This window comes from Lagopus muta, chromosome 4, assembly GCF_023343835.1.
Source record: "Lagopus muta isolate bLagMut1 chromosome 4, bLagMut1 primary, whole genome shotgun sequence".
In the NCBI taxonomy this organism is placed as follows: Eukaryota; Metazoa; Chordata; class Aves; order Galliformes; family Phasianidae; genus Lagopus; species Lagopus muta.
In genome coordinates, this window is record NC_064436.1 from 17,544,230 (window position 1) to 17,556,621 (window position 12,392).

Below are 12,392 nucleotides of genomic sequence, written 5' to 3' on the forward strand. Positions count from 1 at the left end.
ACCAACTAAGGTTAAGTATTTAGTGTTACCCAAATGCTCCTTATTGTAAATGTGCATTTTCCACTTCAGAGTTATGCAAATTTTTTTCTGTGACATTGGGAAAAGTCAAGGAAAAAGAAAAGCTGCATTACCATCATTTCTTGGCATCTCTTGCAACCGTTAAAGTCGAAGTAATCTCAGAAAAGGTTGCAACTGGCACCAAAGGAACACTACACAATTATTCCGGGAGTAGGAGTGCAAAAATAGACTCACACTCATTTTGTCTTCCCTTCACAAGCTGAAGCTGCTGCCAAGCCCTACTGCTGCTTTTCCTATAACATGTACTCAGTTGATACCTCAACGCCCTTTCAACTGACACATTTGTCAGTGCATTGGCAGTTGACTGCTTTGGCTGTTTCAGTGTCACAGTTACTGCTCTATCTCCTCTTCCATTATTCCCATATTGCCTAGATCCTGCTCCTGATGTCTACATGGATTTATTATTTCCCAACCACAAATCTCACTACTTTATTACTTACTGTCTCACATTTAACAGCCATCTCTGTGACATCAAAGCTATGATTACAGCCCGTTATTCTTTGAATTCCTTTACTGTTGTTCTCTGTGGGTTTTTTTTTCTTTCTGTTTTCTGTTAGTTCTGTTATAACACTTCTGAATTTGTATATTTCTACATAAGCACTGTGCCCTTAACACCATTCAAGTGTGTCCTTCTGTATTGTTACTGTCTTACATGGCAGTTAATGAACACAGATAAGCTGCCTTAGGTTCTTATAGGACCCATTATGCTGCATATCAGATATGAAATCATGTTGAGGATATTTGTAAGTAATATATGCTGAGAGACTGGATTTCTCTATCGCTGGAATTGGATACCCAATTTGAACAAGTCTATGTCATTCCTCAAAATGCCTGATTGTAATAGTATATTTCCCGTGCAGTTTTCGCCAGCCTTTCATTTCAATATCATATGATAGTGCCTGTAATTTTCCTTGTGAAACACTTCCTTATTGAAACTTCTGCTTATTGTGTATTCTCCACATCTTCTGCCATTTTATTTTTTTTTTAATCATCCAAGACTTTGTCTCCCCCCTATCTCTCTGCCTTTATTTACCTTTTTCACCTGCCATTAGATGCTTGCTTGACTCTCAGTGTTGGCATATGTTTCACATCCCTCTTAACCAAGAGTGTGCTTGCTTGGGGGTTGCTGCACACCTGGGAAACTTTGTCATTTAATTCCATCGTTGTAAGCCGCATTGCTTTTCCTTTCAAATCATTCATTTTCATAAAGCTTGGTTATATTAGGCTCAGAACATAAAATGCTTTTAGTTGAACACTAATACTCAAAACAAACAAAGAGAAGCTCCAACAAAAGACATTGTTTTCAGTCTTTGTGCATGTTTTAGCTTGGCATGGAAAACAATTTCCTTGGTATGCATTCTGACCTTGGGCAAGTAATTCCCTTTGGCACAACTATTGTCTTCTGTGAAATAGAAACAAAGATGCTGAGCTTCTTTGCAAAGGATTTTCAGAGTTACAAAATAAAAGCATTCTATAAGAGGTAGTTGATATTTTTATTCTTAATGTGCTTGTTATTTTATGCGTCACTCAGAAATAAGTACAATGTCTATTCTTGGCAAATACTAATGGTGATAGTTGTTTTGACTTGTCTGAGGTTTTCCTGAGTGGCTAAGTTGCTAATGGAAGTGATGTTCTGAAATCCTGCAGGCTTCTAAGGTTTTTCACACCCATGTATTTTTTTTGCAACTGATGTAGTGTCTTCCTTTCTTTCTTTTTTATTCTCATAAAAAGTCTTTTATCTTAATGTAGGATCTGTTTCTCTATTTCATGGCACATGCAAGATCTAGTCTTATTATTGTTTGGTCTTCAAATCACTCTGCTCAATTCACTTGTCAAGTAGAATTGCCTCTTTTGCCTCTTCTTTCTCTTTGAAAAGAGAAATTTAATTGCATGTCTTTTTTGCTTCCCCTCATCCCTCTTTTTTTTTTTTTTTTTGGCTTATGAAAATAGATTCCTCTGCAGTGCCACACAAAAATAAATAAATAATTAAATAAAAAGTTACTTTACTGTCCCCTTTCTGTCCCCTTTGCTGTTTGCACTGAAGGAGAGAAAGCTCCCAGATTGGTATTCACAGTTTTTCTTTCCTTTGGGGATGGCCTTATTTTGAGCAGTATTGTTCAGTAATATCTGTGCTTGGGAAAATGCCAAGCTCATCCAGGGCAGCACAGGCAGCTCTTTCCATTGTAGGGCTTCCAATCAGACTAATGCTACCAGCTGTGTGTTCTTTTGTCTGCCCTGGACTAGGTTGTGCTATTGTACTTCACACTGCATCTCTCCAGCAGAGCCTGTTGTGTCCATACTAATAGTTCAGACAAGAAAGGAGAATTATGAAACGTTAGCGCTCATTGAGGGGACATGTAAAGGAACTTCACACAATGTGAATTATACTAAGAAATATTTTTTCTAACTGTGAAAAACGTCGATGGTAGAGGGAGGGGATGACAGTAATCCTTTGCATTTAGATCACCCAAAATTGTTTTATAAAGATATTGCAGTATCATAATCTATTCATAATCCTGAGAAATCAGATTGCTCATCCAAAAAAAAATCATGCAACAAAATAATGGCAGAGACGGGAACAGGATCTGAACCTTTATATTCTCAGCCTGATGCCAAATCTTCCAGATTTTGTGTTTTGTTCTTGGAGGAGATGGGTTCAAGTAGGTGGGAGAAGAAAAATGAACAAAAAGATATGGGGGAGGATACATAAAGAGGAAGAGTGCATTGCTTTGGCTGTAGCAGATGCTGAAGAGGGAAGGAAAAAAGGACATGGGAGAATGAAAAAGAGAGTTCTGAAGTACTTTGGGGATGAAAAAAGATAGGAAAGAGAAGTTGGGTCTGAGATGGAAAGACTGGAAGGAAGAACTACCTGACAATCTGATGAATAGGTAGTGAAGAAAAGGTATTTTTTGTCAAATGTCATTAGGAACTTTTTTTCTCTTAGAAGTGTTCTGCTGTGTCTTGTTCTGAGCAAGTCCATAACATGAGAATTGTTAATGATCGAGATTTAAACATGTTTTGTTGTTAATGGATTTTCCCCTAATACTTCTACATGGACTTTCAGAGAACACAGAAATAGACTAAATCCTAAGGTGTTATCTTTTGATAAAACTGTCTTCAATTTAATATTAAGCTTCTTTAAGGCTCAGTCTTTTTGTTTCCATATAATTGCTGCTATGCAGCAATTGTCTGCTCTGCAGCAGGCAACTAGCTATTAAAAAGGGTATCAGACACTACGTGCTGCTTAATAACTTCTCAAGTAGTGTGCCGGTAAGGAAAATTAAAAGATTCAGAAACAGTACAGGGGCAAAGATGAGGGAAGAAAGAATGGAGGAAGTTGCACTGTAGACTGAAGTAATATAAGCTTCATCATTAAAGTAGGTAATGAACTATAATCTACCATGGGCTATGCATAAAATAAAAAGTTTTAATTTTCTTTAATGGATGAATGGAAATTGCTCATACAACAGTTTGAACAAAGATGCTAGCAGTAGATGGAATTTGGCTCACGCTAGCAGGGGATCAGCACCCAAAAAAGGGATGATTTTGGAGTTTCCACTCATTGTTTATTCTTTAGTCAGCTAAATGAACTTTGCAGATAGTCATCCTTGTTGGGATGTCAGGATTGAGACTAATTTTGTGTTATCTTTAGCCCTTTCTCCAGTGCAAGTCATTGCCTGACTTTAATTGGTTGTACTTCCTCCTTTCTCTGCTTCTCTTCAATTAGTGCTCATTTGAGCATTGATATAGCAGCAGTGTACCTGATACCCACTCATCTAGCCAGGACTGCCAGCAGCACAACACAGCTTCTCTACACCTTTTCACCATGGGCACCCTAAAAAGCAGTGGTGCTTTTCTGCAATCTACTTACCTTTACATGGTAGAGGAGGTGCTGGAGAAAGCCATTATTCAGCTAAGGTTTTGCAGCCATGTAAATTTTTTGAAATACTATTTTTAAATGTATTTCAAGGCAGTTCAGGGCTTCTGAATGTGAGGAGCCATCACTCCTCATTCTGAGCCAAAGTGTGGGTGCAACAGTGAAAACAGATTTGAGAAATGTTAAGTTTTAAAAATAGTTCTATTGTTTATCTGCCTGCTGTGATAATTTGTCAAAACAATCACCTTATGCGTCTCTGTAGAATTTAACAAAAGATCTAGAGGTTGACTTGGAGGCAAAATTATCTGAATTTTTGGCCAAAAAGATATTGTTTGAGTGTTCCATTTAGGAGTAGTCTTTGTAACTTGGTTTTATAAAATGCACTCACTTGAATCTCTAATTGCATCCTTCAAAGAATGGTGTCAAAATGACATTTTGTAGAGGTCTTACTTCCCTCCAGACCTGTGAGATTTCTAGTTTATTTTTCAAGTCTCAGATGAATTAAATTTTAATGTGGTGGATTTCATGTTACTGTAATTGGTAGAGCCTCTGTACGGAAGGAAGTCTGACCCCAAAAAATACTTCACAGTGGGCTTGTTAGTGAAAACATCCAAAACTGGTTGCACACCAGAGATGCAAATGCTCTTTCTGATAATGTTTTCTACCCTTATAATTTATTCTTTAGAAATGAGCATTTTGGATTATTTTTCCCAAAGAAACTTCAAAACATAGCAAGCTCATCTGTTAAAACTTAAATACAAGTTTGTTTTTAGAGTCTAAACAAACTAAATTCTCTTACACTTCAATTGCAAGTGAATTTCGAATACTGCTGGCAGTCTGAGTTGTGTAGTGGGGAGGACAGTTTGTTAATGTTTACAGAGAAAATGCAGATGAAGCGGCTTTCTGTAACCATATGAGAAAAATTAAGGTATACTGAATAATACTTATTTTTTTCCACAGATCTTACTGCTATTTCTGACTAGTTTTCAGGATATGTTAAAAATATGCTGTCACTCATTTCTAAATAATTCAGTTCTAAGACTGAGATGAACTGTTGTATTATGAAGGAAGAATGATTTTCTAAAGCAGAATTGCTATCTGAAAGTGACTAAAAAGTTTTATTGAAAATTTGAGACTAAGCTCTAGGATTGGAAACACCGGAGAGGACTGTACTTTATCTTTTGAACTTCATGTAACTTTATGGCTTCTTTCTTCTATGTGAGCATGTTTTTGCAATGAATTCATGAATGTTTTGGTACAGTTTAAAGATGACAGGCAAAAAACTACTTTTGTGGTTAGTGTGACCACTTGCTGGAGGGAGGAGAACATCTGTGTAGAAGAAATCAAGGCATTACCATTTTTCCTTAGTCTTCACAAGGAGGAGTTTGCACTCTATTGTTGCTCCATCTTCATCAGCACTCTGAAACTAAGCAAAATTTTCTAGAACAGTCAGCAGCATATTGTTTTGATAGTAAACAAGAAACAACAGCTTATAAAAATTACGTAGAAGTTCTGATTTCTTAGAATATGTTTTTCAGGTGTTCAAATGACCTCATGTTGAATTTTGCTCCTTAAATCAGGTGTTTATCCTTCTCCAGATCTGGATTAGTACAAACAGGATTGTGGAAGAATTGATTAATTTTCAGATTGTATTAATAAATCTGCAAGTACTTTTCTCATGTAATGTGTGGGGAAAAAAAACTCAAGTTTTCAGGGGATGTATTTTCTCAGGCAACCCTACAGGCTTGGGGAAGAATGGCTAGAAAGCTGCCTGATGGAAAGAGACCTTGGTGTACTGATGAACAGTTAGCTGAATATGAGCCAGCATTGTGCCCAGGTGGCAAAGAAGGCCAATGGTATCCTGGCTTGTATCAGGAATGGTGTGGTGAGCAGGACTGGGGAAGTCATCCTGCCCCTGTACTTGGCATTGGTGAGGCCTCACCTCAAGTACTGTGTTCAGTTTTGGGCACTTCAGTACCGAAATGACATTGAGGTGCTGGAGCAGGTCCAAAGAAGGGCAATAAGGCTTGTGAAGGGTTTGGAGAATATTCCCTACAAGGAGCAACTGAAGGAGATGGGGTGAGACCTTACTGGTCTCTTCAAATACTTGAAAGGTGCTTATGGCAAGAGCAGGGTTGGTCTCTTCTCCCTGATGACAGGTGACAGGACAAGGACAAATGGTCTTAAGTTCCTCCAAGGCAAGTTCAGGTCGGATAACAGGAAACACTTCTTTACAGAAAGGGTTCTTAAGCTCTGGAATAGGCTCCCCAGGGAGATGGTTGAGCCATCATCCCTGGGTGTGTTTAAAAACTGTTTGGATGTGGTGCTCAGAGACAACATTTAGCAGAGAGTTGTTAGGGTAGTATGGTTATGTTGTGGTTGGACTCGATCTCTAACATCTTTTCCAACCTGGGTGACTCAATGATTCTCTCTCTGACCTGAGTGAATGTTTCCTGGCTGTTGTGTTGAAATGGGGAGCAAATTGAGCAACCTTTTAGGTAAGCAGTGATTCATCAGGTAGTTGCTGTTGTGTAATCAGCAAATTAAATGAGTTTAAAGTAAGGCCATTACTGAAGACAAGAGATCTCATAATAACTTTTTTTAATAAGTGAAAAATGAGAAAACTGTCACAAATTGCAAGAGTTAAATCTTAGTAATCTTTTTTATTATTTCTTACACATTCATACATGTGCTTTTAAGCTTGGTCTTAATTATGGGAGTTAATTGTTTTCCTGAATTATAGCAACCAGTAGTTATTTCTAAAACAGATTCAATGTTAGGTTCTTAGAATAAATGTTTTAAAGACGTATTTGTAACTATAGCTGTTGAAATTCTGCTTTGTTGGAAGTGCTTTTATAAGCTAATATCCTAGATGTAATTTAGCAGGTTTTTATTTTTTTTACATGTCATGCTGTAATGTTATAATGCAATGGAAAGTACAGCAATGCTAGCTGCGTAGCAAAGTCCTAGGCTGTAGCAAGCGAGGGCAAGACAAAATGCAGCAGCCATAGACACAGAAGCAAAGGACAAAAGCTGCTTACTTTTGAAATGTATGCAGAGATGTACAACAAGATACCCTGATACACTGCCAACCCTTATGTGAGGTCTGGGAAGGGGTGGATCCTGACTCCACCCCTTCTGCTCACTCAGGTACATTGCATGCACCTGAGCTGCCCTGAGTTGGCCCTGCCTTCTCACCTGCTTGCTCAATTACTGGTTCAGGCTGTGACTTAGTATTTCTGCTATTAATGCCGAACTAAATTAGAAGGGATTTTACTCAAAAATAATGATTTTTAAAGATGTTGTAATTTTTAATTGTGTTTGAAATTCAGTAACTTTGCATTTAGAGAAAGTCAAAATAAACTGAGGAGTGAAATGTAAATCTGAGTGTGTATACAAGCATGGGTTGTACAAGAGAGTCAATATGTATATCTAAAATAGGCAAACATTTTATATTGTTCTGTAGGCATTCAATATTTTCTCTACATGATATTTTAAAATCTTTGGACAGTTTTATAATTTCAGCTGTTGTAGATACAATTTTCAGTAGCTTCTGCTACCTGGTGCTTAGGAGGGTGAGTTAATGTCTGTACAACTTCTGTGTAGAGATAATTCATGTTGTGAAACAGTAGTGTTTGTTCCTTCACTGTTGAGTTTGCAATGGAAGAGTATGTAAGTCTATTTGAACTTGACATTTTTCCTGTCCTGAGCGAGGCCTTAAAAGATGCATCAATATTTTTGTATCTTGGTGGTAAGCTAATAAAACTGATTGTATCAGTAGATCAAGTGTCAGCTTGGAAATGCAATCTTTAAGATCGTAGTGACTTCAGTGTATCTGTGTTGGAAGGCAAACTACCATTTAAGTAATTTTGTGTGCATATGGACTCTTTTTTAACACAGGGTAAAATATAACTTGAATATTTCAGGTTCAAAAAAGTGCAAACAGGGTTTCCAGGTTGTTTGAACTAGAGCTTTTAATGCATTGTTAATACAGTGGCAAGATTTTAATTACTTGGTGAAGGATTCAACTAAGCTTTTGATGATGGGGGAGAAAAGGGGCTAAGAAAGCATGTAGAACTCAGTCTCACATTTTACCAAGTAACTTCTGCTGGATCCAATAGAATTTCTGTTTGGCTAAGCAATACACAAATATTGTATGTGCTAGTATGACATTTGTGATTCTGTTATAAGGTATAAGCTTTATTTTCTGTTTATATATATTATAGAAATTATGTTTCTGTTTAAAAAATAATAGTCATATTCTGACTCAGAGGTGATCTCTGCAACCCGTACACTAATTCTCTAGAAAAACTGTTTCTGAGATAACAACCCTTTTTCCAGCACCTAACTCTGTGTATCACATAGTACAATCCCTAAGTATACAGGAATAAGTTCAACTTGCAAGCGTAATTAAGTGCATATTGCTCCAACCCCAGCATGTACAGTTCTCACAAACATACCATGGAAGAAAGATCTAAATGGGCAGCTTCAGTCCTGAGGCTATTGTAACAAATGAACATGGTTCAGTGTCAAGAGAGAAGGTTTTAAGCCTTTATATGTTTTGTTTGCTGATATTAGCATTTGGCCCTGTGGAGCTAAATGTTCCCTGCTGCTTTCTTCCCCTTTATGTTTCAATAACATATTTCCCACTATCTGGTGTTACAGTGAGTGTGCTGATTATTCTCAGTCTGAAAGTGTGCCTGTAAATGTACACATCTCTGAGCTACTTTTTGCAACGTGGGCTGACTCAGATATATTTTTAAATATGTCTGAGAAACAGGGATGTCACACTCCATATTTTATTTAATTGGGTGGTATCGGGACTTTCTAGTACTACATTTTTATTGAATTAAAGCAGACTTCTGCGAAATCTAGCATTGATTTTATTCATCGATATTTAGCAGGAAGGATAACTATTGAAATATAAATAGCTCTAGGTATTTGTTGATGGATATTGATCAATATAGCAATAAAAATAGTTGTTTTTTTTTTTTTTCTCAAGCAGTAGCATTTTCATCAGAATATGCAGCTTAGAAATAGTAGTAATCTTGGGGAAAAAACTGTATCAGGAGAGAGATTCAGAAACTTGCTAAACAGTGTGACAAACTTCTTCCTTTCCTGTGAGTGAGGATGATGAGAAATGTAAGCAAGTAGCATCGTAGGTGGATAGCCTATGAGAATTTTAAGATGTTCCGCATATTAGAAACTTGTGATGCACTGATATTTTTCAATAACTTTCTGCAGAAGATTAGTTATGAGTGTTAGTAATCCATTATTAGCTTTAAACTAAAGCCTAGCAGCTGGCCCAAAAGCTGTGATATGCTCAAAGCAAATACAAAGGAACACTTGGAAAACTTGTGGGAACAGTTATCCTCTCATCTGCATGAGGTGCTTGTATCAGTTAGAGCCTCGGTATCATGTTCCATATCTCACTATCTTAATGAGAATAGTGTGCTGTATTTCTAAGAAGGTGTTTCTCTGCATTTAAGATCTCCCGTGCCATCCTTGGACTAGAAAGTCATGCTCCCCATGAGCCTGATTGCAGTTACTCCATTCAAGTTCAATCATTCCTCGTGCTGTAAATATTCCTATTTCAATCAAGTTGAATCATTCCTCGTGCTGTAAATATTCCTATTTCAATCAATAAGTGTTTGTGGAGTAAAACATTATTCATTGTAAGACATATGATATAAGACAACAGGTCTGCTGTTAGAGTGTTTTTTATATTTTTAAGGGAATATATTCTCCTATGTTCATTTCCTGTTCTTTGCTCGCACCTGTTGTGTGCATAGAATATTCCTGAAAGACAAGTAATTGCAAGGTTAATATTAGATGTGAGCAGGTAAATGCATACTATTGTTCTATGGTTCTGTGGTTCTATTTACCATCCCATTATCTAATTTCCACGTGCACATACAGAGTAAGTGCATATAAAGCTTTGCCAGTGGCAAACTGAGTATTTCAGAATTTGGCTTTGGGTGTACTCTGGGGAATTATGATACAAGCCTGTATTGCTTCCTCATTCAAGCTCTCAAACACTTGACTCTGCTTTGTTTCACAGGGTAATTCTTCAGAATTACAGACCTAATCATTGTTAATTCTTTTGGTATTTATTGATTGCATTAACATTAATCACAATAAACATCTCTGGTATTAATATGGTTGTCATTTGTATAGTACTTCAGATTGTCTGCTCGTAAATCAGCTATCATTAACCGAACGATTAGTTACAGGGTGCTTTTTGTATAAGCAACACCATGTCTTTCTTAAGGAAGTGAGGAGAGTGAATACATAAAACAGTTCACTGAGTTTTGAAAGTATTTTCTTTTTTTCTTTTTTTTTAATAAGGAAAAGAAAACACATAACAAAAGGATAAGTTAAATAAGATTATCTCATACATCTCTTAAAAGCCAATAGCATCTCTATTATTTGGTTAGCAAAGTTAATATATCTAATCCCGTTCTGTGTTTTTGTTTTTTGTTTTTTTTTTTTAAGTTGACAGTGAGACTTGCTATTTCTTCAGGTTTTCTCTTTATGATACTATCCATGCTATCTATGGAGCTGTTGTGCTAGACAGAAAAGTGCTTATCTACTTGGCAAGTCATGTTAATTTGGTAGCTGGAATTTGCTCTCAAGGTTTCTCAAAAAGTCCAGGAGTTAGCTTCCACTCTGAATACATAATTCACTTCTGGGCAAGGTGAAAGAGGAAATCTTTCAGCTTTCACTCCAAGACAGCTGAAAGGGAACCTAGAAACCTTATGACTTCATGATTTACTCAACATACAAAATTTTGTCCATGTTTCCCTTGTTTGAAAATGTTGTATTTCAGTGCCCAGTGTCTGCATTTCAGCAAAATAGGCTGAATGCAGCAAAAATAGGCCCTGTACACTGAACTGCTCTCATCTAGAACTTCACTGTGTTTTCTTACAGCCTGTGACCTCATGAACCAAGGCATCCTGGCCCTTGTGAGCTCCATTGGCTGCACATCAGCAGGTTCCCTGCAGTCACTGGCAGATGCCATGCACATCCCTCACCTCTTCATCCAGCGCTCAACAGGAGGAACGCCAAGAAGCAGCTGTGGGCTCACCAGGAGCAACCGCAATGATGACTATACGCTCTCTGTCCGCCCCCCTGTCTACTTAAATGATGTCATCTTGAGAGTGATCACAGAATATGCCTGGCAGAAGTTCATCATTTTTTATGATAATGACTATGGTAAGTAGTTAACTGAGTAATTTCTGTCAAATCCCGAATTCTGTGGAAAGCATTCATGCTATATTTTTATCATCTTCTGCTATGATGTTTTCCTTCTGAACATTTGTGGTTCTGTCAGTATTTCACAGTTCTCGAGAGATTCTAAAGTACATTGATATTTACAGATTAATTTGATGATTTCTGTGTTAGCTAGCTGATAAACAGAGAAATTCATTTTCTCAAGTGTAAAAAAAACTTAGCAAGTGTCCCTTTTTTCTTTTTTTGAGATGATAGTTCAAGGGTTAACATGTAAAATTCCATATTCTGTAGAATTATTTCTTGTGTTGTGAATCTCTCATCTTTTATAGGCTTACGTTTGATAACAAGAAGCTGAGGCAGCAGTGAATATAGGACAGATACCTCAGCAAGAATAAGCTGCTATTTGTAAATGTGAAACTTACAGAGAGAACTTACATAGAGCGAAGCTCTTGAGAAGGAGGGCTAGAGAAGACGATATTTCCTTCTTTTTTGGTGCATTCAATGTTCCTGAGAAGTGCTGAGTTGACACTATGTAATAGAGTAAGCATGACACAAACGATGGCATCAGAAGTCAGACGGTGCCATCCTGCCTGGTGATTCAGCCAAGTTTAGTACAGATATCTTCTGCAACTGAGAGCTAGATAGATAGCTGTAGTAGAGGTGCATTATCTAACGAATTTCATCATCTTATTCTATGGAAAATTGCTTTGAAACCAGACTTGTTTTGTTCAGACACATCCATTATTCATAAGTAATCATGATTGGTTTGGATGAACATTTTAAAACTTATTTTCAAAGTTAAATGTTCAAGTTGTTGAAAAATGCAAACTTCAGCGATTTGCTGTGCATAATAATAACTGGTTCATTCAGGTCAGGTGTTATTGATTTTTTTTGTTCCCTGACTACCCAATAAATTCTTAAATTAGAACTATACAAAATGATGAATAGGAGAATTTCTATTTATAATAAACCAGCACCTGAAAGTGCCAGCCATAGGATCAGGAACATGCACATAAACACTGATCCAAAAAGCTTGCAGCAGAGTAATTTTGTTCACATTTTCTCAGTTTATGCAGCTAAGTACCTGTGTAGTTATGAAGAGGACTATAGTTTTGCCAGCTAAAGAGTGCCTTTTTGCATGTATTTGTTTTAAAAATCAATCTTTAGTGATTTTTTTCCATAATTGTATTTATAAATACTGTTT

The 12,392-nt window shown here is 36.9% G+C and overlaps 1 protein-coding gene across 6 annotated transcripts in view; it reads left to right on the forward strand.

Annotated features, from left to right (window-relative positions):
- The window catches only part of GRID2 (glutamate ionotropic receptor delta type subunit 2), a 693,845-nt gene that overhangs the window by 397,273 nt on the left and 284,180 nt on the right, over positions 1–12,392 (forward strand). For all 6 annotated transcript variants that reach the window (XR_007376242.1, XM_048941590.1, XM_048941591.1 and 3 more), the window contains one exon: positions 10,886–11,170. Coding sequence is in view for 5 of the 6 variants with exons in the window: in XM_048941590.1 (XP_048797547.1) it covers positions 10,886–11,170 (285 nt within the window). In the remaining variant the exon portion in view is untranslated. The remainder of the gene's footprint in view (positions 1–10,885; positions 11,171–12,392) is intronic.